At 43.5% G+C, this 25,937-nt stretch overlaps 1 protein-coding gene across 1 annotated transcript; it reads left to right on the top strand.

Annotated features, from left to right (window-relative positions):
• The first annotated feature begins 713 nt into the window (after positions 1–713).
• ptpn3 (protein tyrosine phosphatase non-receptor type 3) lies at positions 714–25,392 on the top strand. The gene is made up of 26 exons (XM_027001156.3): positions 714–1,325; positions 6,335–6,497; positions 6,891–6,998; positions 7,146–7,188; positions 9,034–9,112; positions 9,304–9,348; positions 10,656–10,708; positions 10,848–10,965; positions 11,411–11,498; positions 12,073–12,161; positions 12,940–13,003; positions 13,608–13,732; positions 13,822–13,950; positions 14,153–14,266; positions 14,396–14,489; positions 15,251–15,328; positions 15,518–15,574; positions 15,999–16,155; positions 16,386–16,546; positions 16,671–16,761; positions 17,208–17,272; positions 20,519–20,659; positions 21,454–21,582; positions 23,746–23,891; positions 24,112–24,247; positions 24,433–25,392. The coding sequence occupies exons 1-26, from the start codon at positions 847–849 to the stop codon at positions 24,511–24,513; spliced, it is 3,033 nt and encodes a 1,010-aa protein (XP_026856957.3). The 5' UTR covers positions 714–846; the 3' UTR covers positions 24,514–25,392.
• The last annotated feature ends 545 nt before the right edge of the window (positions 25,393–25,937 follow it).

Below are 25,937 nucleotides of genomic sequence, written 5' to 3'. Positions count from 1 at the left end.
AAGGTAGACGCAACACTCAATGACCCAAACCTCAGATGCACTGTGACCTACAGTGCTTCCTAGAGTTCACACATTTCTGTGGGCGATTCATTCAGGCTCCACGGCTTAGCCACTTGCCAACCTCTTGTAGGGCAAACAGAATCGGCTTGTGTGGACACTTGCAGTGGAGAGCACATTCACAGCACTTCAAACAGTCTTCAGTGTCTCAGTCTCTCAAGACCATTCATAATAAAGGTGGATGCCTCTGACAAAGAAGTTGGAATGGGGCTGTTCATACTGTGGTGAACCCAGTAATAAAGTTGGTGACATTCTTCCCCAGCTGATAGGGACTATGGAGTGGTTGACAGAGCTGCTGGTGATCAAGCTAGTGTTTGAGGAGTGGAGTCAGTGGCTGGAGGGCACCCAGCATACATTTGTCAATCGCTGACCATAAAAACCTCTAGTACCACTAGACCACCAAAAGATTGAACTCCCAGCGGGCCAGGTAATCCATTCTCTTCTCTGTTTCACTTCACCATTAACTACCAACCTGCCTCCAAAAATGCTAAGATAGACACCCGCTCACACCCGTGTAACCTGATGCCGGACCCACCTGCCAGGAACCCATCTTGCTTTGCTCCTGCTTCCTTGGTGCCATTAAGTTGGGCTTGGACAGCACCATAGCCTAGGCCAACCTTTATCCACTCTGTCCCAGCAACCTTCTGTATGTGCCACTACAGTTCTGCCCCCCCCCCCCCCCCCCTTTGATGAACTGGGCAAATACCTCACTGGGGACAGGTAACCCAGGATCCACACACACGAGATAGCTCATCCCAGCCTGCTACTGGTGTCCCTCCATGCAACGGGATGTGGTTAAGCATGTCATGTTGTGCACAGTTTGTACCCAGAGCAAGACCCCCTATACCCTGGAGTCCGTCCAGACACATGGAGTTCCTACCTGCCCAGGGCAGAATACATTCAGAAGTCCCTGCACCATACACAATAAGCTCAGTTTATACAGTGCCTTCCACAAACCCAAGCACGTTTTATATTGGGAATACATCTACTGGGCTCAGCCCGTTCAAGTGCGTTCTGAGTTTCCAGTCCTGTTGTACTCCTCGGCTCCTATCCTCCTATCACCTTCCTATCCTCCAGACATCCCACCATCCAGTCCTGGTACTAGAAGTGCCAAAGAGCATGGGAAGGGACATGTCGTTTCCAGGTGGCTGTCTCCGTCTTCAAGACGAAAGCAGACAGATGTCAGGGGGTGACCACTGTCTATCAGCTGGAAGATCAAGTGTGTATGGCCACAAAGGATGGCAGAACGGAAGCAAGCTTCACTCCAGGTTTGTCACCCATACACCATCCAATGGCATTATTGAGGTCACCTACCAGGTCAACCTGTCTGTGGGTAGCTGGGTGTTCTCTTCCTTTTATGTGTCTTCCCTGAAGCCTGTCATCACAGGGCCCACTGGATTTTGCCAGCTTGCCCTCCAGTCCTCTGCCACCATGGGATGTAGGAGGCAAACCTGTCTACAGTCACTGCTCTGTTGGACTGGAGGCAGGATACAGTATCTGGTGAACTGGGAGGGGTATGTGCCTGTAGAGAGAAGTTGGGTACTGGCCAGTCAGATCCTGGACTTCATTTTTGTTAATACTACCCTCTGACCTGCACTTGCACTTCGCTCTTTTGTTACAAAGATGGCCCACAGACATTCCACAGCCTGGAATGCTACATTTCTGTACATAGTCTGCTGTTTTCATTCTTGTTGCTCCATTGCCACAGTACCTGCAGAACTGTTGAAGTTTCGGCTGCACAGGTCCATGTTGATATTGGCTGGGCTACAACGTGGGTTGTTGTATGTAAATTACAAAGATAATGCCAAAGTCTGCTGCACTGAACAAATATTCAAGCCTAGGATAAACTTAAGTCACTTTATGTCCAGACTTAATGCTAAACAGCAGTACTTCTGTTTCATAAGAATTTAGAAACATTTTTAAATCTCTTTTGATGAAGGTGCGTCTGGCCGTGTGTGTGTGTGTGTGTGTGTGTGTGTGTGTGTGTGTGTGTGTGTGTGTGTGTGTGTGTGTGTCATAATGGCCCCAACCTCCTCGACTCCTCACCCCAAGTCTGTGTAGCATCTCAGTGATGTTTGTGTGTGTGTGACTTTCTCCCTTAGGTCACCACACCCCCTATTAGCCCATCATCTGTTTCTCCTCTCCCTTGGTTCACTCCTCGTTACCTTATGGATTGAAAGCCTGTGTTTCTTCCTGTGTTTATCTGTGTTTGACCAAGTGTCAGTGCCTATGCTGCTGGATCTACCGTTTAACTGTTGCATGTTTGTTCATTAAACATATATTCTTCATGTTTGTTTTATGTATAATTGTTTGTTTCATGGAGACTCACCTTGGCATCCAGCCTCCCTTACATCATTACACACACACAAACACGCACACACACACACATATATATACATACATACACACACTATATATATATATATATATATATATATATATATATATATATATATATATATATATATATATATATATATATATATATAAAACTGTATTTGTACGGGTGAAAGCCAGAATTAGGTTAGTGAATTATATGGCTATATGAGCTGTGTATAGAGGGAGAAAAATAATGTATTGTTGGTTAACTAAAAACATGATCTGGAGGATAACCAAAATGCAATTTAATTTTGTGTGGCTATAATAGTTATACTTTGCAAGCTGATTTTTAGGTTTAACTCACTTATCTTGCTGTTTACAACCTCACGTTTACATTAGCTGGGAGGACCACCAGAGGTAGCTGCTTATTTACACTCAAGTTGTTGTTGAATGAAAGTACAACTATTACCTTACACATGTAGCATTAGCTAATTGATTGAAAACGTTCAGTGAGCCTGACTAGACTAGCTGCATCTGGTTTTCACTCCGTGCCTATCTCTTCCACATAGGTTATTACAATGGTGTGTGGAGATGAACTGCTGTATTGGCTGAGCATCAGGAATGCCATGCATGAGCAGGGCTGTGAAGTAACAAATTACAAATACTATTATTACACCCTAAGGGTAAAACGTTCTGTTGTTTCTGGCTGACATAAAAAGGAACTTTAATGCATGAGTTACCTTTGTAAGTAACAAATGCGTTGATCTACCTTTTTAACTTATTAAACTTGTTAAATTTTTAACTTATTAGAGGAATTGTTCACAAAAAAAAACAAAAAAAAAACCTCACTACCCTGAGTGCTTTTGAAGGAACTATTCTTTTACCCTTAGGTAGTTTTTAGGATGGGTACCTTACTAACAGTACATGTTTTTGGGGAAGTAACAGTACTTTTAATTGCGTATGCTTTTACAATACTCTTTACACGCATGTGTATGAATGTGTATGCTGTGTGTGCTTGAGAGACAGCCTCATTTCGGTTTGTACTTGAGTGGTCCCTGCTTATCTAGGGTTTGGCGGTGGCACTCATGTTGCCTCTTGTCCATCACACTGCTTAAGTTTCGAATGGGGAGTGAGGTGGAACATGGCCGGTCATAACGACCGGGTGTTGTTGTTTTTTTTTGTTGTTACTCTGATGGCTTCTGAAAACACAGTGGAGAAATCATGCTGAGCAAAAGTCGACAAGTGATCATTTCCCTTACAGGTGATGTAATGAAACATTTGGTGTTCTGCTCTGTCCTACACAATCGTGCGGACTCCCCTGACTGACTAGTGGCACCATACAAGAGAGGAGTAGAGTGGGAGTACAGTAGGAGTAGAAGAAAAGTATTGCGTGCATAGAGGAGGAGTACAGTGAAAGTAGAGTAGGAGTAGTTAGTCACTCCTTGACTATTTTTTTAATTCATGCAACGTCAGGAGTGGTGTAACGCACTCAGAAGACAGCACTGTTCACCCCTTTCTGATGCATGAGCTCACAGACACTCATAATTGGCCAGTGTCATTGTAAGTGGCCGGGGCGGGAGAAGTTATGCTCTCCTTACCTGAGAACAGGTAACACGGCTAATTTTGCTCTCTCGTAGCATAACTGGGGATCAGTCTCGCAATCTACAGATGGGGCAAACGCTTTTCTGTTGCACCTCTGTCTAAAACATCCTGTTTCTCTGGAAACCTTGTGGACCTCACTATTTTGAATATCTCTACATCTCTTACTGCAGTACACTGGAGTTACTCAACTGAAATCTTTGGATAAGCAAATTTATTAGACTGACAGCACCACTGTATTGTTAAAACCAAATTTGTTGTTTGAAGTTGTTTTTGTTGCAAAAATACAGATGTACTTCAACAAATATGCAATATTACCATCATTTGTTATTCATGAAGCAAAGGTAGCAATGCTGTCTCTTGTCTGTCCTTCTCATCAAAGTGGGATATGTCTGTACAGTTTCTGCTGCTGGTGTTCTGTTTGTATTGTTCTGTTTGTATCGTTCTGTTTTCTGGTGTTCTGTTTGTGTCCTGTGATGTAGCTGTTGAACACACTGGAAGTGATTCCAGTGTTGTTTGAATTGTTGTTGTTTTTTTTTTTCTACACTGCTGTCATTGTTGTTCTTATAATACTTATTAATCCAAAACAATAACAAATATACCCAAACGTGTTTAAAACACATTTACTTATACATATTTTTAAATATTCATCTTTCTATTTTAGCTGTGACTATTCTGACTTACTCTAGACAGGCTGATTGTTATGTTGAATGGTCAGCCTAATCCTCTCCAACCATCTCTCACTGTTGTGTCTTTCTCTGTCTCTCCGTGTTGTGTGTGGAAAGCCGTTTGTGTGTTTCATACCTGCTTCCACTGACCTTGTTACTGTCTCTCTAGATAGTGAAATATTTTCCAGTCCTGCCCTGTCCAGTCCTGGGTGGGCCGAAGAGAGATACAACAGTTTAGAGAAAACCGAACAGAGATATGTTTAGGCTCATAGGGGAGGTGTGTACGTTTGTGTTAAAGCTGCGAAGTATGGGCACGGCCACTCCGTCTTTAGAATCAGATTGCTTGGATTTGCCTGTGTTCATTCAGCTTCTTTTTTTGTTGTTGTTTTGACCTTGTAACCCAGCTTTGCCGTGCCGTGTGGATTTTCAGATACCAAATGAACAAACTGCTTAGAAGAATTTAATATTATGGAGCACAAAGATCACGCGCTACTAGAATAATAGAACCTGTGGCTCCAAAACGGCTTCACCGATAAAGGGACTCATGTTGGTAACCAAACAGTGAATTCTAAAATGTTTCAAATCATCTTTGTTCACATACAACCAAATCCCCTGGGGCCACCATTAGGTTCTGCACCATTGCAAGTGTAAAGAACTGCAGCACAGAACCGGTGGGCTGGGAGAGTGTCGGTTTCTCCATTTCTGACTGGTGTGGTGAAAAGCACAAGCGCAGGGCAACAATGATGGCGAATGTGTCAGACAGAATTCATTTCTGCGGTTCTTCTGGAGAGCCATAAGCTCCTGAGCTCAGCTGGCACATTTGAAGAAAAGTCCGTCATCTGTCAGGTTGTTCTTTTATTTTCCGATTAGCGCCGTCTGCAACCAGGGATCAATGACGTCAGTGCACCAGGCAAACTGACTAATCACATTTATTGCGTTCTCTTGTAATGTCTCACGGGAATCTGTTAAGCCGTTTATGTCTATATCAATTTTATAATACATGTTTTATGTTTATTGGAGCTTGTACATTCTGGATACATTCCAATTTTAAGTACTAGAAATACAACTACCAAAGACCTTTATAGTAGGAGGTTTAAAGTTTACTCTTGATAAAGTTTTGCACACAGCACACAGCTGGAGCACAAACCACAAAAATACATCATCTAAGGTGTGATTCTTAACCACAGAAGTGTCTGGGGGGCTTCATCACGCATCCTCTATGCTGCAATTAGTGATCATGTGACTTGGTGAATTTGCCTGACTGAGTACATGAGGGACCAAAGCAGTCTAGTAGAAGGCAGTATTTTCTGACACATTGCAAACATTTATTGGCCTGGAAACTATCTTGGGAAATTAGATGCCAGGCTGAGAAAATTATCTCTTACAAACCTGTACAAAAATGATATTTTAGGCAGTGTGTTTGTGAATTAACTGAAAAAAACCAGAATTTTTGTGTCCATACTGAAAAAGTTCCTATTGCTTACTTTGATGTGGAAAAACGAATATATTTCACTTCATCGGAATGTGTTGAAATGTGCCATCAAACACACTAGGAATGTGTGTGTCTGGGACGATGTGCCGCAGTGAGTGTGTGTTGCATCCTTTTGTTGCAAGCTGCATGCAGATATACGAGGCATGTCATGAGCTGTGTGCTGAAAGGGACGAGCCTGCTGTGCTCCCTGTCCTGGTAGGCACATTCCAGTGAGGAGGATGACATCCCCGTGGTGTGCCCTTGGAAACAAACTCAGTGCTCTGGCTCTGCATGACCTTCCCAAGCACACACACACGCCACGGGCTGAGCTGCTGTGTGTAGTGCGTTTCCCGGACTACACCACACACACGTTCAACGTCAGCGTGAGTACAAATGTCTAACTGCACTGTGTGCAGGTTCTGTCTGAGGGAGGAGTGCGTGTGTTCAGGCTTGTGTACATGTGTGCATGTGTGTTTTGATTTAAAGAATGAGACAAATAAGTGGATGTGGGCAGCACCTATGGGAGAAGGAGACCGAGACCGAGGGTGGAGATTTAATGCAGTCCTCTTGTATTCTGCTCTGATTGTCTAAAACAGACACATACAGGGAATTCTACAGGGAATGTTGAATATATTAAACTTGAACTACTTTTTTCATGGATAGTATGATTTAGACAAGTTACTAATTTGTTTATAAATTCATCAGACTATTTTCTAGACTAAAATGTGTGCACATCTCACACACACACACTTGTCATATGTTATTTCTCTTTACAGAGGAATGACACTGGGCAGTTACTGTTTGACCTGGTTTGCGAACGTCTGGCCATCAAAGAGAAACACTATTTCAGCCTTCAGATCAGTGAAGATGCCACTAGTTCACCTGTAAGTGTGTTTGTGTACTCAACTGTTCTAGTCCAAACTGGGAACTGCTTGCATTTTGAGACTTTTAGCATTGTGGTGCTGAGTAATTGTACTGGTATTACTGATGTCCTGCTGATTTGTGGTCACACTGAACATTTTTCATTTCAGAGGTGGCTGGATCCCAACAAACCTTTCAAAAAGCAGGCCAAAGGTGAGAACTGTGCAAACCCAAAGAAATGTACACGTTCACAATATTGAATATGTGGACTTATGACCACATTATTTTGAAATTATAGATTTTAATGCAGTGATTTTCAGTCCGTGTCATACTGCTGGTTCTGAATAGAGTATGCAGAATGCTGGCAAAAATAAACCATTCAGATCAGACAGCATGAATGCAGTCATAGATCATAATGATCAAAGTTTTCATGCCTTTTCTTTTTTATTTTTATTGATTAATATTTTTTATTGATGCCTAAATCACAGTTTACAATTATTCAAAATCACACTTACACACTCATAAAACATGAACACCCCTACCCCCACCCCTGAGGTATATAGAAAGATCTGATATACTTTATTGTGAGGATATAGAAAAATGTGATATACTTCAGGATGAAGCAAAAATTGCACAGAACATGTTTTTTTTTTCTAGTACTTCTTGTAAACAATAAATTGGCAAACATGCATGTATTGTGTGTTTTGGTAAATGTAGTAGGATGTAACTCGCAGAATAATGCCTGTAATGCCTGTAAATGTCATACATGTAGCATCAATATTTGACACGTAAAGTACTTTGTTCTTACTTTTTTAAAACCACTCATTTTGAGGCCACACCCATTTTCAGTTAAGATACAAATCTGAGATGGTCAGCAAGGAGGCCTTTTCTAATCTGGCTGAAACGTTACCAGAGTGAGAAACCCGGTAACAGAACTCTCGGCTTCTCTGCCAGTGTGGTGAGGGCTCATGTTCGTTCCGATGAGCACTGATAACACAATAAACCATGTACTCACTCAATGATGATGTCAGATAAGCCAAACAGAAACAACACGCATGCAGAAACTACATGGGTGCAGAACACACTCAGAAGGAATGTGAGCTTGCCCATGCATGAGCTCGAGGCATTCCTGCAGCCTAGCTCGTGATTTGCTGTGTTGTAGTGCTAATAAATAACTCTCTAGTGTCCAATAGTAACTCTGCAGTCTATGACAATAAGTCTCCAGTTGATGACAATGACTCTTTAGTCTACAATAGTAAATTTCCAGACTGAGAGTGACTCTCCAGACTGTCCAGTCTAAAACGGTCCCTTTCCAGAAACAGAGTGGGCATTGCTTGCAGATACAGAAACTCTACATCCTCCAAACACAAATATAGATTACTTTTTTTTTTTTTGATTAAAGATATTACAATTTTTAAATACATTTAGATGTACCAAAGCTTACAAAAAAGGACTATTAAGGTTATTAATTGCTAATTCATTAGTAGGGAGAGTTAACACATAGTGTTTGTTGTGGTAGGGCAGTGGTAGCTTAATGGTTAAGGTACTTGACATGTAAGTGGAAGGTTCAAGCCCCACTGTTGGTCCCCTGAGCAAGATCCTTAATTGCTCAAGTTTTACTGAGTCATAAGTAAGTCACTTTGGATAAAAGTGTCAGGTAAATGTTATTAGAACAGTAAAGGATTTTCTTTACTTACTAAAAGTCAGCATTGCCCTATTGTTTGACCTGAGATTGTTTTAATTACTAAATTGTTTTACACAGCAGGACAATTTGGTTCAGCTTGTAATCAGTCTAACTTGCTGTGAATGTATACTATACATTTCCCTTCAACTGTCTTATGAACTGCACTAGCCAAAGGTGTTTATAGTGTGTGTTTAGTAAATTACGGTTAGAGACAACTAATTTATGTGGGAGGTACATTCTCATCATCTCTTTCTTTCTCTTCCTCTCCTGCTTGCTTCCTCTCTTTCTCTTCCTCTCTCTCTCTCTCTCTTCCTCTCCTGTTCTTTCTTTCTTCCTCTTCTCTCTCTCCCTCTCTCCCTCTCCCCCTGTCTCAGGTACAGCTCCATTCTATTTAATATTCAGAGTGCGATTCTTCATCTCTGACCCAAACTCTCTTCAGCATGAACAGACCAGGTGTGTGTGTGTGTGTGTGTGTGTGTGTGTGTGTGTGTGTGTGTGTGTGTGTGTGTGTGTGTGTGTGTGTGTGTATGCGTACGCACGCGTGTGACGTTGTGTGACACCGAGTCTGTATGTGTGCATGTGCATGCATGTGTGTGGCCTGGTGTTAAAAATGCTAACTTCAGCTTGTCTGTTTTTCTCTGCAGGCACTTCTATTTTTTGCAAATTAAGAAAGACATTCATGAGGGCAGGTAATCCCTACGCAGCCATTTTACTGTCCAGTAAAGTAGAGAACGAAAATAATTGGACTTTAGTAAATTCAGTTAAAGCTCCTGTGTGACAAGGTTCATCTGATTAACAGGAGACTAAACAGATTATTCTTTCCATAATCTGTGTACTTTTCCCCAGTCTTTTAAAGCTTTGTAATGGATTTAGTGTTATTGCTTTGCCATTGTGACCTTCTCAAGATCTGCACAAAGCACAGAGTGGAGCCAGATTTCAGGAATTTAAATACAGTGAGCCGGATTCAGTGTGATCACCAATGTGATGGTAACTACACTACGTCACACCAAATAAGTGACACAGTATTTAAGTCCCAATCATAAAGTCACTGGGGCAATAATTGGTGTAACTCACAGCTGCAACTTACAACTGCAGTAAATTCACATTTTCCCAAAGCGAAAGCCAATTAAAATCGACATGTAAATGAGTCTATGCATATTAAAGAGATACACCAAGAAACAGATGACTGGCTTACCCCAGTCAATAGACCAGTGGTATGCTGAAAACTACCGGTTACATAAAAATTTAAGGCATTTATTACTTTTACGAAGATGGGAACTGCAAGGATGTGCTGAGTTGATCATTTTTTCTTTTAATCATGACAGAACAGTAAAACTGTAGTTCTCCTCAATCTATATCTGGTTATTGGTTCTTACTTTGTAACACCTACATTTGCATTTCTTATGGCAAAAGTCTGACATTCTGAGATTCTTCTCAAGCAAGGCTCCCTCCTTTTTGTGTCCTCCTGCTATAGCAGTTACAAAGTTTGCCATCATGTTTACTCCAAACAGACCAAATATGTGCCTTTTAAATACATTTGTCAGATGGCTAAATGGGTGAATGTGCAGAATTTGTGTGACCAAACATTACAGTAAAGATCATCTAATCCACATCAGCTTCTCACTGGGAAATTTACTATCAGACAGGTTCAGGTTGTAGTTTTTGTATTATACAGTGTTATATTACGAATTGCTGAAATCATATGCAAATTGGGACAAATAGCAGTATCACCATATATCACACAAACACTAACATACACAAACAGTACACATTTATGAATGAGGAAACTTGTTACCACAGCGCTATTGGCAGTTAAGTCTGGTGATATGTTTGACAAATTTGGTACTGTGTTGGTAGAGCGTCTGTATCAGTCCTGAGAGTTGCACTGTTTTATATGCTGTGTTTGTACCAGAATGACACCAGGGAGACATGATGTGGTGGCCTTAGCCGAACAGGTGCAGTTTTGACCTTTTAATTCCGTGTCTTTCACATGCAGGTTAAAGTGTCCGTTAAGCTCTGCCGTGGTGCTGGCATCTTACGCTGTTCAGTGTGAGTTTGCTGTCTCAAACGCATTGAAATATTTATCAGAGTACTGAATTGGCAGATTTACTACTTCAGAATTTTAAATCCCATCAAAGGAAGTGATGCTGTCCATTCATTGGTAGCACTCCTTCTGTTTGACTGACAGCGGAGTTTGGAGACCATGTCCCCGAGACACTGGCCGGATATCTCAGCCATATCAGCTTTCTTCCTGATCAGGACCAGGACTTCCTTTTCAAAGTGGAGTCACTGCATCCTCAGCACAGGTAAGTGACACACACACACACTCTCTCACACAGACACACACACACACACACACACACACACACACACACACACACTCTCTCACACAGACACATACACACACAAAAACACACACACACGCGCGCGCGCGCGCATATGCATGCACACATACACACACATACATATGCCTGCATACAGGCACACATGCACACATAGACACACACCTGCCCACACCTACACTTAAACATACACACCCATACAAACACAGTTATATGTACATACTGTACACACCTAATATTACCGATGTAGTGTTTCTCAGTGTGTTCATTTAGTATGTAGGTATGTTTATTAACATGCACGTGCGTGAGATGGAGAAAGTGAAAGACAAATGGAGAGCCACTAACTGTTTGTGTGTGTGTGTGTGTGTGTGTGTGTGTGTGTGTGTGTGTGTGTGTGTGTGTGTTACAGAGGCCTCTCTCAAAGTGAGGCAGAGTTGTGTTACCTGAACACAGCAAGGACATTAGACCTGTATGGTGTGGAGCTTCACTGTGCCAGGGTAACCCTTCCACTTCATCTAGTCAGACCTCTTTAAGCCCTGCCCCAGTTTCTGTTCACTACTGTCCTCCAAGCACAAAGAGAGGCAAGAACTACAGTACTGTTATGTCTTGGACAAGGACTACAGTGCTTTTGTGTGTTAGACAGGAACTACAGTGTTTTTGTATCTTAGATCAGGACTGCACGGACTGCGTCTTACACAGGGACTACAGTGCCTTTGTATCTTAGATAAGAACTACAGTGCCTTTGTAGCTTAGATAAGGACTACAGTGCCTTTGTATCTTAGATAAGAACTACAGTGTCTTTGTATCTTAGATAAGAACTACAGTGCCTTTGTATCTTAAATAAGAACTACAGTGTCTTTGTAGCTTAGATAAGAACTACAGTGCCTTTGTATCTTAGATAAGAACTACAGTGTCTTTGTAGCTTAGATAAGGACTATAGTGCTTTTGTGTCTTAGTCTGCAGTAGTTGTTGGGTTATTTCTCTGTACTGTATGTGCACAGTTGCAGTAGGTGCTATTGCTCATAACTAACAGTTGGTTATAATTTTACTTTGATTATGTGTTCTCCACAGGGTGCCAGTATCCCCTCCCTCTGGGTAGGCATTGCATCGGGAGGTGTGGCCATATTTTGTAATTTGGTTTGCTCCAGTTTTTTCCCCTGGTGAGTTTTTGTGTAACTGCAGGCACTCTTCTCCGAGCCGGCAGGCACTAATATCAGCTCAGCGCCTTCGTGCTTGATATGCTGCATTCGTTATCGCGAGTCCACTCATATGTTTACGTGCTATTGCTGTGACACCATGTATGATGATAAACCTATGTGATAAAAAGAATGTGATATCAGACATCATGCTCTGTCCCTGACAAAGTAATGTGATATTGGGCATCAGGTTCTGTATCTGATAAATATGATATCAGACATCAAGTTCTGTCTCCGATAAACACACATACACCATCCTGTAGTGGGAATCAGAGGATTACCGCAGTTGCAGTAACGGGAAAACAGGAGGCTGTTTTCATTAAGGGAGTTTTCTCACATGAAACACATTCCCCTGCTGTGGTTTCACGGAATCAATTATGTAAGATGACAGAAGACAAAATGATTAATGTGCCAAATTTTTATTATTATAATTTTTTGTCATCTTAACATCTGCTAAAGTAGCACGAGAGCTTTCTAATTCATGCTTCTGTGCTCACGGTTCAGCTTCCATATGAAACACTACTAAAACAAACAGTAGGAATCGTGAAGTAATTACACCTTTTGATCTGAAAGGTTAGCGAGCGAGTATTAAAAAGGATTTATGCGTGTATTTTAATTTTTATATCTTATTTATATGGTGAGTGAACAGTTGTTAGAAAAACAATTAGTAATCAAACAAATATAGACACTTTTGTAGACACTGTTGGTCATGTTTTCTGTTTTTGTAATTTAATTTACTCAGGATAAACATCATCAAAATTTCATTCAAAAGAAAGAGATTCTTCATCCACCTTCGGCGGAAACATGTAAGTTAGTGTAGAGTACGTTAATGACATTAATGTGCCACATGTAAGTTAGTGTAGAGTACATTAATGACATTAATGTGTCACATGTAAGATAGTGTAGAGTACGTTAAATGACAGTAATGTGTCGCATGTCAGTTAGTGTAGAGTATGTTAAATTACATTAATGTCACATGTAAGTTAGAGTACGTTAAATGACAGTAATGTCACATGTACATTAGTGTAGAGTACGTTAAATGACAGTAATGTGTCACATGTAAGTTAGTGTAGAGTACGTTAAATGACAGTAATGTCACATGTAAGATAGTGTAGAGTATGTTAAATGACAGTAATGTGTCACATGTAAGTTAGTGTAGAGTACGTTAAATGACAGTAATGTCACATGTAAGTTAGTGTAGAGTACATTAAATGACAGTAATGTCACATGTACGTTAGTGTAGAGTACATTAAATGACAGTAATGTCACATGTACGTTAGTGTAGAGTAGGTTAAATGACAGTAATGTCACATGTACGTTAGTGTAGAGTACGTTAAATGACCCATTAGTCACCACGATGCTGCTGTAAAGGTTCGCTAACATGGTTCATGTGCGTTCGCTGTCCTGCAGGGGGAGGGAGGTCAGCAGGTGGTGGCTCTCTGCATGCCCTGTTCTCGTTCCTGTAAGAACCTCTGGAGATCCTGTGTGGACCACCACACCTTCCACAACAGAAGAAATTCAGTCTCCAAGCCAAGGTAGGTTGTCCAACCGCTTGTCCAGTTCCATTCCAGCATGCCTCTATGTTCCATCAACGACTCTGTATGTGTGTGTGTCTGTGTTGAAGGTCTGTCCCTCTCTATCGGAAGCTGGTAGGTGGTGAGGTGGTGTGGAACCCTATAATAAAATCTCTCTCCACTGAACATCTGGAAACCAAGAGTCTGCCTTCGAGATCACCCCCCAGTACTCCAAACTGGTACTGCAGTTCCATACATGCACACACCCATACACAAGTGCACGTGGATTAATCCTAACATTCATTACCAAAGAGGCTTCGGTAGAGATAAGAAAAGGATCTGACAGGAATTCTGCTGGAAAGGTTGGAGTTGTGAAGTTTGAGTGATCTGGACCGTTCCTCTGTGGATGGAGGTGTGATGTGGATTTTTCCTGTGTTCCAGGCGGAGTCCTCGTTTACGGCATGACGTTCATAAGCCGCGGCCGTCCTCTGTGGACAACCTTAGCAACGAGATGAGTTACATGACTGAGAGTGAAGATGTGTTCTATACTTACAGGTAAACAAGTCTGTGCTTCACTTCGTACATGAAGATAATACCGTGTACTCGAACACACACACACACACACACACATCTGGATGTAATTCAGCTGCTGTATATTGTATGTAACAAATATGTTTACTGAAGGAAAGTGCCCGAAGAAGAGAAGAGCGGCAGCGTTTCGTCCCACACTGATGACATCACATGGGAAGAGGATGACTGGCAGTGTGTCTGGGAGAAGGTGGGTGGACACAGCAGGGATGGAGAGCCAGGAAGATGAAGCTGGACCTGTCAGGAAGAGACTCTCTGAGCCCCTGGGAGATTGCAGTCAGGAATCACTTTCCATAGGATTGGGTGTAGCCACGGAGATGTGGGTGTGGCAAAGATGAATGCTAAATAATTAAAATCACGTTTAATTCTGCTATTTTGCCCTTTGTCATACATGGAGACACATTTGAGCAAAGTCCAGTGTGTGACCATCCTACTGCTGTACTGTTCACCTTCAACAGTGCTGCCAGTGGTCACTGCTGCCAGTGTTTTACAGTGCTGCCAGTGTTTTACAGTGCTGCCAGTGTTTTTACAGTGCTGCCAGTGGTCACTGCTGCCAGTGTTTTACAGTGCTGCCAGTGTTTTACAGTGCTGCCAGTGGTCACTGCTGCCAGTGTTTTACAGTGCTGCCAGTGGTCACTGCTGTCAGTGCTCACCGCTGCCAGTGTTTTACAGTGCTGCCAGTGTCAACTGTTCAGTAAAACCAAAATAACGAGTCATGCAACTCTCATCTTGGACAGTGAAGCCCTTAGTCTATTATTATATCCATGAGACCAAAACTAAATCAGCTGTAACTTGACGTACACTGTTTGTCTCTTTGTTTCGAGTTGAACCGTGTTCCTGTTTCTGGGACGGGTCTTTTCATAAGTGATCTTAACACAAACCATATTGCTGTTAATTATGTGTGCATGTGTGTGTGTGTGTGTGTGTGTGTGTGTGTGTGTTTTACTTTAGAATATGGAAGCTGATGGGGAGCTACTGCTAGTGAGAATCAACCCGGATCAGGACGGCAAGTTTGGATTTAACGTTAAAGTGAGTGTAGCGTGTGTGTGTGTGTGTGTGTGTGTGTGTGTGTGTGTGTGTGTGTGTATGTGAGAGAGAAAGAGAGAGTCAGTGAGTGTCTGTGTAGGACACAGAGACAGACAGAATGTGTTTGAGCCATCAGTTTACATTGTGTGTGGTCTTAATTCATGAATTGATATGATGCTGATGTTCTTATAGGGAGGTGTGGATCAGAAGATGCCTTTGGCCATTTCTCATGTGAATCCGAACTCCCCGGTAAGATCAAGCCTCAGGTCGTGTGTGTGTGTGTGTGCGTGTGCGTGCGCGTGTGTGTGAGTGTGCGCGAGTGTGAGTGTGTGCGCGAGTGTGAGTGTGTGCGCGTGTGTGAGTGTGCGCGAGTGTGAGTGTGTGCGCGAGTGTGAGTGTGTGCGCGTGTGTGTGTGCGCGAGTGTGAGTGTGTGCGCATGTGTGTGTGCGTGAGTGTGTGTGCGCGTGTGTATGAGTGTGTGCGCGAGTGTGTGTGTGTGCGTGAGTGTGTGTGTGTGCGTGCGCATGTGTGTGTGTGTGTGTGTGTGTGTGTGTGTGAGTGTGTGCGTGAGTATGTGCATGAGTGTGAGTGTGAGTGTGAGTGCGTGTGTGCATGCGTGTGCATGTGTATTTGTCATGCGTATGCACGTTCACCATGGCTTCTCCTTTTCAGGCTGGTCACAGTGTCCCTGCTCTGCTGGAGGGAGACCAAATTCTACTGATAAACGGCCGTGACATTTCAGAACATACACACCAGCAGGTGGTCATGTTCATCAGAGCTAGCCGAGAGTCCCACAGCGAGGAGCTCGCCCTGCTGGTGCGCCGGAAGGGTGAGTGCCTCCACCCCTCAGACAGGCAAGCCAGACTGATCCGCCACAAATCCAGACCTGGTCTTACCTGCAGCCCTCTGTGTTGCACCTGCATGGAGTCTTTACTGTGGCTTTGTAGTTGGGAGCCCCCAGAGCACGTAGGCTGTGTCTGCGCAGTGGACGTGAACATGCTGCGCTGTCTGTGCAGTGCATCAGCAGACAGGTGAATGTACTGTGCTGTCTGCATCCAGGTGTGTCTGTGCGAGCGGAAACCACGGTACAGTTCTCAGGCGCCAGCCTGCAGGACGAAACACCACCACCTCCCAGTCATCCGATCGGGGAGACGCTGGAGGACGCCATGGGTCGGCTGGAACGGACGCTGCTCTCTGGCACTCTGCTGATGCAGTTTGAGGTGTTTGTGGGTGTGTGTGTGTGTGTGTGTGTGTGTGTGGTGGGGGGAGGGGTGTGGATATCCACCTGAAGCATGTAGGGAAGTTGTTTGGTAATATGTGTGTTTTGTGTTTTGACAATCACAGAAATTGTGCAGGAAGAAAGCTGGACTGTTAATGTCTTGTGCAAAACTCCCTCAGAACATGGACAAAAATCGATACAAAGATGTGTTGCCATGTAAGTTACATTCTGATGTCACCGATGACTTGGATGATGTCTCCTACCTGATAACAGAAATGTCAGCCTATAGCTACAGCAGCTTGTGAAATGTTGGAAGAGCCCTTATCATAAATATTTGTTTGTCACTCACTGTTTGGTAGCAATTGTGTATTCCATTAATCATGGCATGTATAAATGTATTTTCTAAGAGTCTGAATGTGAATCTGAATGTCTTCAATATTGTCTGATTAGAAGACAGCTCCGTTATAATGCATGTATCTTAGTTTGCAGATAGGAAGGGATTATGATTAAGGATGAATGTGTCATTTTATTTCATTCTGTGTAAGCATTGAATTAAGCTTTGAATTAAGATATAATGCTGTGTAGGAGAATATTTGTAGAGGCAGATAATCCCCAAATCTCCACTTCCTCATTCTGTGTCTGGTCTCTAATGGTCTTTTCAGATGACGTCACCAGGGTGGTGCTACAGACGGAGGAGGAGAATTACATCAATGCCAGTCATGTGAAGGCTAGTACACACACACACACACACACACACACACACACACACACACACACACACATCCACATCCACATCCACATCCACATACACAAATCCTGAGAAACACACAAAGAGAAACACAGAGAGAAACACTAGGAACAGAAACACAAACAGAGAAATACCAGACACAGAAACACACACACTTTTTCCTTGACTTTGTGTGAGTAAAGTCCATCCATTCCATCCATCCCTTGTTTGTTCTGGCAGTAACTGGTGAATAAACTTTGACATGAACTCCTGAGAGCAGTAAAGAGCTGACCGGGGTTCACACAGCTCTCAGTCTAGGCCTCCTGTCTGACATAGCTCATTCCTACCCTTCCAGGCTGCCCCACTGGCCTCTGTTGAAAATGTCCTGTCGAGCGTCCTGGACGTCATCTCCGTCGCTCACACCAAGAGTGTTATAGTACAAAGATTTTTGCATAATAATAATAAAAACACACACACACACACACACACACTCAAATACTAAGACAAACATGTATGTATGCATTCAGACGCATCCTAACACCCCTAACACACATTCACACCAACACTATAAGCGTGCACACACAACCTGAGAGGCCCATTAGGCCATTATTGAAACTTACCTCTCACACTCACCACCATACTCTCACACACACACGATCAAACCTCTTACACTCATCACCATGCTCTTCACACACCCTATCGCTGGTGGTGAGTGTTAGAGGTTTGATAGTGTGCATGATGGTGAGTGTGAGAGGTAAGTTTAAATAATGGCTTAAAGGGCCTCTCAAAACCCATACACATATTAACACACACACACACACACATTAAAAAGAAAACAGATAGACACAGACATGTCCTTGTCTGTGACTTTTTCCTTGACTTTGTGTGAGTAAACTCCATCCATTCCATCCATCCCTTGTTTGTTCTGGCAGTAACTGGTGAACAAACTTTGACATGAACTCCTGCATTTCTTTATAGTACCAAACGTCAACAGCTGATCTGGTAGAGCAGGCAGGTAGGTCAAGGGTTCAGTTCCCAGGGAAATTATGGAAATTTAAAGGTAGCTACAATTTAAATAAATGGTAAATTAGAACCAGAACTTCTGCACTTCAACACTTTTACTTTTCAGGTTTTAACTCTACAACATAGAAAACGGCAGTAGAAAAGTGTATGCATCACAATGTGCGCATCACGTACACATAATTAAGAACAACAGTGCAGCCATATGGAAAGAAATGTGTACGTGAAGGCAACACTGCTGTGACCTTTTAAAGAGATGATCACGTACAGTTATCTGAATTAATAAAAGTCAAAACGGCGTGAATATCGTTGGATGTCGTTTTAAACCTCAATATTAAAAGTAATAATAGTTCCGCACCTGCTGGGGCTTGATGGGAAGAATGGAAAACAAATGGCGAGTCTGAGCATCATTTCCCATGTCGGGGTGGAAGCTTCGTCTAAAATGAGTCAGGGATGTCAGGCCAGAGACATGGAATGTGTTCCCGACTTCAGCATGACTCATGACATCACTGCCTTTCATATGTGCTATGCTCTATTAATAACTGGATGATAAAGGTCTAGTATACATTATATCAGGACCTATGATATAACTGATCATATATGTGTGCAGACCTATCATAAATCATACTGGGTCTATAAAATACCACTCATTCATAATTAAAGCAGAGAAACTGGGCAAAAATAACAATTTGCAGGACACTGTAAAGTAAAAAAAAACAAACCCAGGTGTACCCAATGGAGACCTGACATACAGACCCAGGTGTACCTACCAGTTCCTCACACACAGACCCAGGTGTAGCAAATGGTTCCTCACACACAGACCCAGGTGTAGCAAATGGTTCCTCACACACAGACCCAGGTGTAGCAAATGGTTCCTCACACACAGACCCAGGTGTAGCAAATGGTTCCTCACACACAGACACCGGTGTAGCAAATGGTTCCTCACACACAGACACCGGTGTAGCAAATGGTTCCTCACACACAGACACCGGTGTAGCAAATGGTTCCTCACACACAGACACCGGTGTAGCAAATGGTTCCTCACACACAGACACCGGTGTAGCAAATGGTTCCTCACACACAGACACCGGTGTAGCAAATGGTTCCTCAAACACAGACACCGGTGTAGCAAATGGTTCCTCACACACAGACACAGGTGCACCTAACGGTTCCACACACACAGACACAGGTGCACCTAACGGTTCCACACACACAGACACAGGTGCACCTAACGGTTCCACACACACAGACACAGGTGCACCTAACGGTTCCACACACAGACACAGGTGCACCTAACGGTTCATCACACAGACAAAGGTGCACCTAACGGTTCCACACACACAGACACAGGTACACCTAACGGTTCCACACACAGACACAGGTGCACCTAACGGTTCATCACACAGACAAAGGTGCACCTAACGGTTCCACACACACAGACACAGGTACACCTAACGGTTCCACATACACAGACACGGGTGTAATGGTCCCTACAAACAGGAGATCAGCACCCAGAGTGGAGGTATATTAACTGTTCGGAGGCGATTTTGATAGCAGAACTATAAAGTAAACTTTATAATGGGTCTGTATCAGTTTTCCAACATGTTCTGGATCAAAGTTGCATCTAGAGACGAGATTGAAGACAAAACGCCATCACCATGATGGGCAATCTGCAGTGATGCCAAAGCAGAACCGTGATCTTGAAAAGCTGGCCGCCCCTGGGCTGAGAGCATCAGTAACTGCCTCGTGCGTCTGCCCCGATGCTGACTCACATCAGGGAAACAAGGCTGCTGATCATGTGTTACATGTGCTGAACTAGAATCTCCCCAACAGAAAAGAGAACCAGAAACATGTTGCAGAGAACAGCGAGGACAGGGGACCATGCACTTCAGATTCAGTGGATGTATTGTGTGCAGGGCGTTTGACCATACATAAGCACTTGTGCAGTGTTAATTTGCTTCACTACCTATGCCGATCTAAAGTGAGAATAGGTGAGGAACACAAAGTGCTGTTGTAGCAATGTTATATGTTATATACAGTTACCAGTGTCATATACTGTAGCAATGCCATATACTGTAACAATGTAGCAATGTCATATACTGTAACAATGTAGCGATGTCATATACTGTAACAATGTAGCAATGTCATATACTGTAACAATGTAGCAATGTCATGTCGTGTGTGTGTGTGTGTGTGTGTGTGTGTGTGTGTGTGTGTGTGTTTTAGACTGAGCCAGTAGGACGCGTGTTACAGTACGTTGCCGCCCAGGGGCCACTGCCACAAACCTGCACTCACTTTTGGAGGAGTGTGTGGGAGCAGAGAGTGAGTGTGATTGTCATGTTGACCACACTGACCGAGAGAGGACGGGTGGGTTACAAACACACACACACACACACACACACACACACACACACTCACACACATACACACACTCAAATACTAAGACAAACACGTATGTATGCATTCAGACGCACATCCTAACACCCCTAACACACATTCACACCAACACTATAAGCGTTTGATAGTGTGTATGATGGTGAGTGTGAGAGGTAAGTTTGAATAATGGCATAAGGGCCTCTCAAAACACATACACATATTAACACACATACAAATTCACACACTAATGCACACACACACCCACACATACCCTCACACCCATAAACACATGTGTGTACACACACACACACACACACACACAAACCCTTTCAGAGTGAACACATGTGCAGACTGCAGGGACCTTCAGAGCTCTGTTCAGCTCTAGTGACGTGTGAATTGAGCACAATTTTCCTCTGAAAGAGCAGACTGCTCACTGCAGAACCTATATGTATGCTCACAAAAATCACACACACACACACACACACACACACACACACACACACACACACACACACACACACACACAGTCTGTCTCTCTCCCTACACCCATACACTCTTTCTCTCTCTCTCTCCCTCACACACACACACACACACACACACACACACACACGCATATACTTATTGTGACTACTGTATTCTTGAGCTCAGCTTGACTGTTGCTTAGTAACCATGTGGTTGGAATTCTTTCCTGTGGGTGATTTGATTTGTATGTGTGTGTGTGTGTGTGTGTGTGTGTGTGTGTGTACATGTGCACAATTTGTCTAATAATCTCTGTACCATTTTAGACCAAATGCCATCAGTACTGGCCCCATCCTCCTGAAGTGAAAGATTATGGGTATCTTCAAGTGTGCTGCCATTCTGAAGAGTGTAACTTGGCATATGTGACAAGGGAGTTAACACTCACTCATACTCAGGTATGCCCCCATACATACTCAGACACAGGTACATCCCTGTACATGCGCACACACACACACACACACACACACACACACCACTTACACATGCACTCAGGTTGTCACATACAGTTGTGCCCTAGACCTCTAAGGGAAGGGCTTATTTGATTCATTTATCTCTTTGAATTAGACTAGGACACTGCGGTCACTCTCAGAAGACCAAAGCAGTCCATTCTGGTAGTATGTGAGGCAGGACGCTAAAAAGCTATTTCTGAAAGAAATGGCTTGTGCCCTGTTTGGGGATTCCTGCTGCGAATATCTATGTCTTTCCTTACCTTCTTCTCCTCTTTAGACTTGGTTTGTTAAACAAAATCCAGTACTGTTTGTTTGTACACGTGTGTGTGTGTGTGTGTGTGTGTGTGTGTGTGTGTGTGTGTGTGTGTGTGTGTGTGTGTGTGTGTATATACCTGTGTATTCACATTTACATTGCCATTTCCATGAATGTGTGGGCACAAAGGTCACATGATTTCAGAGCCATCCTTGCTGGAGCACTTCCACACACATGCATGTGCATGGGTGCACACACTCACAGTTGAGAACATAGACCCATCTGTTGTCTCGGCTGGTGGGAGTTCATCTCAGCACGGACAGCAGACGGAGGTTATATCACATGTTCATTGGCCAAACACTGTGTGTGTGTGTGTGTGTGTGTGTGTGTGTGTGTGTGTGTGTGTGTGTGTGTGTGTGTGTGTGTGTGCGCGCGCGTATGTGTGTGTACACATGGATAAAAAGAAACAAGACAAGTGATTAGTCCATGAGGGAGTGATCCTATTCATGATGTGTATGCCTTTTAATTGATTTGCTACAATACTTGAGTTTGTCTATGACCTTGATGCAGCATTTATGCAGGACCTCACAGTAAAATAATTACCCTGCACACTGCAATTACCCTGCATACAGCAATGCTTTAGCCAGTTCTTTGGTATCATAATTTAGTGATTATAAAGATGCTTAAGATCTGACATACCTGCAGTCTGGTTGTATGACAGGATGAAAGATGTTCTAAGTATGACGGCTCCAGCCCACTGACAACCATTAGCTCACCATGTCAGGATTGTGATGCGGGGTCCTGTACGGAGACAGCAGTGCGCAGAAGCTGGTCTTCAGCTAGTCGTCTGCTTCGCCTGCTTTGCTCTGTCTCGCACGTATGCAGAACCAGCGCAGGCTGTATAAACCACAGAAGAAAATATGGGGAACACTTTCCCTAAATTGAGGGTTTTGTACCTGCATATGATCTGCTCTGAGCCACAGGTGGTTCATCAAGTAAATGTCTTGCTACCTGGATACAATGTTACATGTAAACGGTACTCACTAGAATTCTGAGGAAGAATAGATGCTTCTTATACATGTGTTAAAATAAATTGACATACAGTAAATTTGCCCGAGAGAGAGAGGTTACCGCCAGCAACACCGCCGGCTGTCACCCTCAGCAGGACAGGATGACAGACAGGAAGCAATTGGAGTCTCCGCCATTGACTCCCCGTGCCCTACACAGTCCCTGCTCCAGGTCACATGATGGGGAATCCAGAAGTCACTTTAGTTTCCTTCTTAGATGTTAGATGTTGTGATTGAGTTCAGGTCCTGCAGGTTCTTATCGCAATGGCGTGAAATGTAAATCCTCATTTCTGCATGCTAGTCCCCCGCCTTGTGTGCAAAAAACTTCCAATTGCAGTTCCAAGGTCACGAGCCAATATGTTATAGCGCTTCACACAGTAGTCAGTGCACACCCATGAAGAGAGGGTCCCATTTGGAACTGGTTCCTTTCTACACAAGTGGTCTTGATTATTATTATTGATTAACAACCCAGTAAAAGCAGACGTTCTTCCAGGTTCACACAGTAGCTGTAACTGGGTAAACGATGCTCTTAAAAGTAGCCTGGGGAACAGCCATGAATGTAACTGTGTGTGTGTGTGTGTGTGTGTGTGTGTATGTCTGTGTGTGTGTGCGCGCGCGGATGCATTGTTTACGTTTGTGTTTTTCACTTCAGTGTCCTTTGCACTGAAAGAAAAAGGAACAAGCCCAGACACGTCTTTCACTTTCAACAAACACATCCATAAATACAACCTTTCTCTTTCTCTCTGTCTCTCCCTCTTATCCTCTCTCTCTTCCTCTCTTTCATCTCAGCTGGGCCAGCAGCGCTCCATAGTCCATTTACAGTATGTGGCGTGGCCAGATCATGGGGTCCCAGACGAGCCTTCAGACTTCCTAGATTTTATTCAGGCAGTGAGAAGTAAGCGAAGGGATACAGAGCCACTTATGGTCCACTGCAGGTGACTCATGCGCGCACACCACACACACACACACACACGCACAGAGCAAGACATAGACACAAACATATACACACTAAGACGTACTAACTCTCATACAAACTCTCACAAACTCACAGAGTAACACACACAAAAACATACACCCTAACACACAGTAACACACACTAATACACATGCACTAAATTACAACCTTTAGCAAGTCACTGTGCGACATTTCCTGCAGCGCTGGGATTGGGCGGACAGGTGTGCTAATCACCATGGAGACAGCCCTGCTCCTGATGGAGGCAGACCAGCCAGTGTATCCTCTAGAGATCGTCACTTCACTGAGAGAGCAAAGAGCCATGATGGTCCAGACCTCGGTATACATATAAACACACACACATCCACACACTACACACACACAAATTATACACACACATTCTCATTCTCAGTGCACTAGTAGATTTACAGATTCATATTTCGTGCACTGCTGCAAAACACTTTTAATTGTTACCTTCTGTGCGTACTTGTGTGTGTGTGTGTGTGTTTTGAATTTATTTTTCAGTGCCAGTTCAGCTTTGTGTGTGAGGCCATCCTGCGTGTGTACCATGAGCGAGTCACGCACAGCCAAACCATTAGCAGCTGACAGAAAGTGGACAGGAGGCAAGGAGACGGACCCAGACGCCAAGGAAGAAAAAGAAAAGACACATTAGGGATGACAGAAGCTCCACCATGGCAGAGAGAGGGAGAGAGAGAGAGAGAGAAAGAGAGAGACCCTCCCCAGTGTTTCTCAGTTCTGCTCCTGGTAGGAGAAGGGAAAAGTGATGGATGCTGGAGAAAGAGTGAAATGGGTGTGCAAGTTGAAGAAAGAGAGCGGACAGATGGGAAAACAAACGCACACCTTTCTCCTCTGAACTGTAGCGACCTTGCTTTGGCTCCCGGGTCACCGGGGTCTGCAGAATCACTGGAGCTGCTTCGTTCCCTTGTCTTTTCACTCACTTTAATATTGTATGCTACACTGCTTTCTGAGGCTGAATGCAACTGACATCCATTAGAAGTGACGACACGACTTCACTATTAGTTCTGCTTACTTTGTCTCACACATTTCTGCTGCCATCTCTGCTAGTTAAGAGGTGAGGCTACATTGGTACTGTTGTGAGAACATATGTTTACTCTTCAGAATGATCAAGGTTTTCTGCAGGAAAGTCTTGAAAAATGTCATCCAACCTTTAATAATCTTCCAAGTATTAATAATAAAAAAAGATGGTTTCACATAATTTGGTCAGATATTTTATATCTTCATAGAACAAATGGTTTAAACAATGAATTTTGTGGGAAAAGTAAGTGAACCAAAGGGATGTGATTCTGTCCAGCGCTTTCTTTGGCCACTGCTCAGTGCAGAGATACGAGGTGTTTTGTCTCTTCCTCTATATGAAACTGCTTCACTTCTTGTGTATTTTTGGAATGTCTTGCTTGAACGGCCTACTTCATACCGCGCCAGTCGTGCCACAGCATTTCCATGGCAATGGGGTCAGGACTCTGACTAGCCCGTTCTGAAATGGAGAATTTATTTGATGTAGTCCTGCGCTTTTTTTTTTCCACCCTCCACCCAGCTCTCCACCCAAATCCCCACACTGACCCTCCACACAGTGCCCTGCCCTGTGCCTCTCCTTCCACCCAGCAGGATGTGAAGTTGCGTTTGTCTCGTCTGTGCCACAGAACACTGCTCCAGCAGCAACAGTCTGAGATGTTCTCTCACTCAAAACACACAGCAGCATACTGCTCCCCTGCTATTCCCACGCTCCTCCCACACTCTCCCCATGCTCCTCCCACACTCCCCCCACACTCCCTTTTGATTTGGCTCTGTTTTGCTCAAACAAAGTTGTGTTGTGAAAACCAGCTGACTAACGTTCTGACCTATCCTAGAGGTTAACATACTTTTTAAACTGCCAATCTTTTTTTTCCTCACAGCCATACTAAACGCAGGGCGTAAGTTGAGTATGTTGATGCTGATCCACAGCTGGGCTTATGAGAACCAAACACATTCCTCTCCAGGGGGTAACTTAATTG

The sequence above is a fragment of the Electrophorus electricus genome, chromosome 1, assembly GCF_041902795.1.
Source record: "Electrophorus electricus isolate QZ-2024a chromosome 1, ASM4190279v1, whole genome shotgun sequence".
Taxonomy (NCBI): Eukaryota; Metazoa; Chordata; class Actinopteri; order Gymnotiformes; family Gymnotidae; genus Electrophorus; species Electrophorus electricus.
Note: the sequence above shows the minus strand (reverse complement) of the source record. Positions and strands in the feature narration are given on the sequence as shown.

Bases quoted from the DNA above. Each gene is read 5' to 3' on its own strand.
- ptpn3 (XM_027001156.3), top strand. From the start codon at position 847: ATGTGGTTAAGCATGTCATGTTGTGCACAGTTTGTACCCAGAGCAAGA. The intron at 1,326-6,334 runs GTTTGTCACCCA...CTGTCCTGGTAG, and splicing joins GGAAGCAAGCTTCACTCCAG to GCACATTCCAGTGAGGAGGA. The intron at 13,004-13,607 runs GTAAGTTAGTGT...GCTGTCCTGCAG, and splicing joins TCCACCTTCGGCGGAAACAT to GGGGAGGGAGGTCAGCAGGT.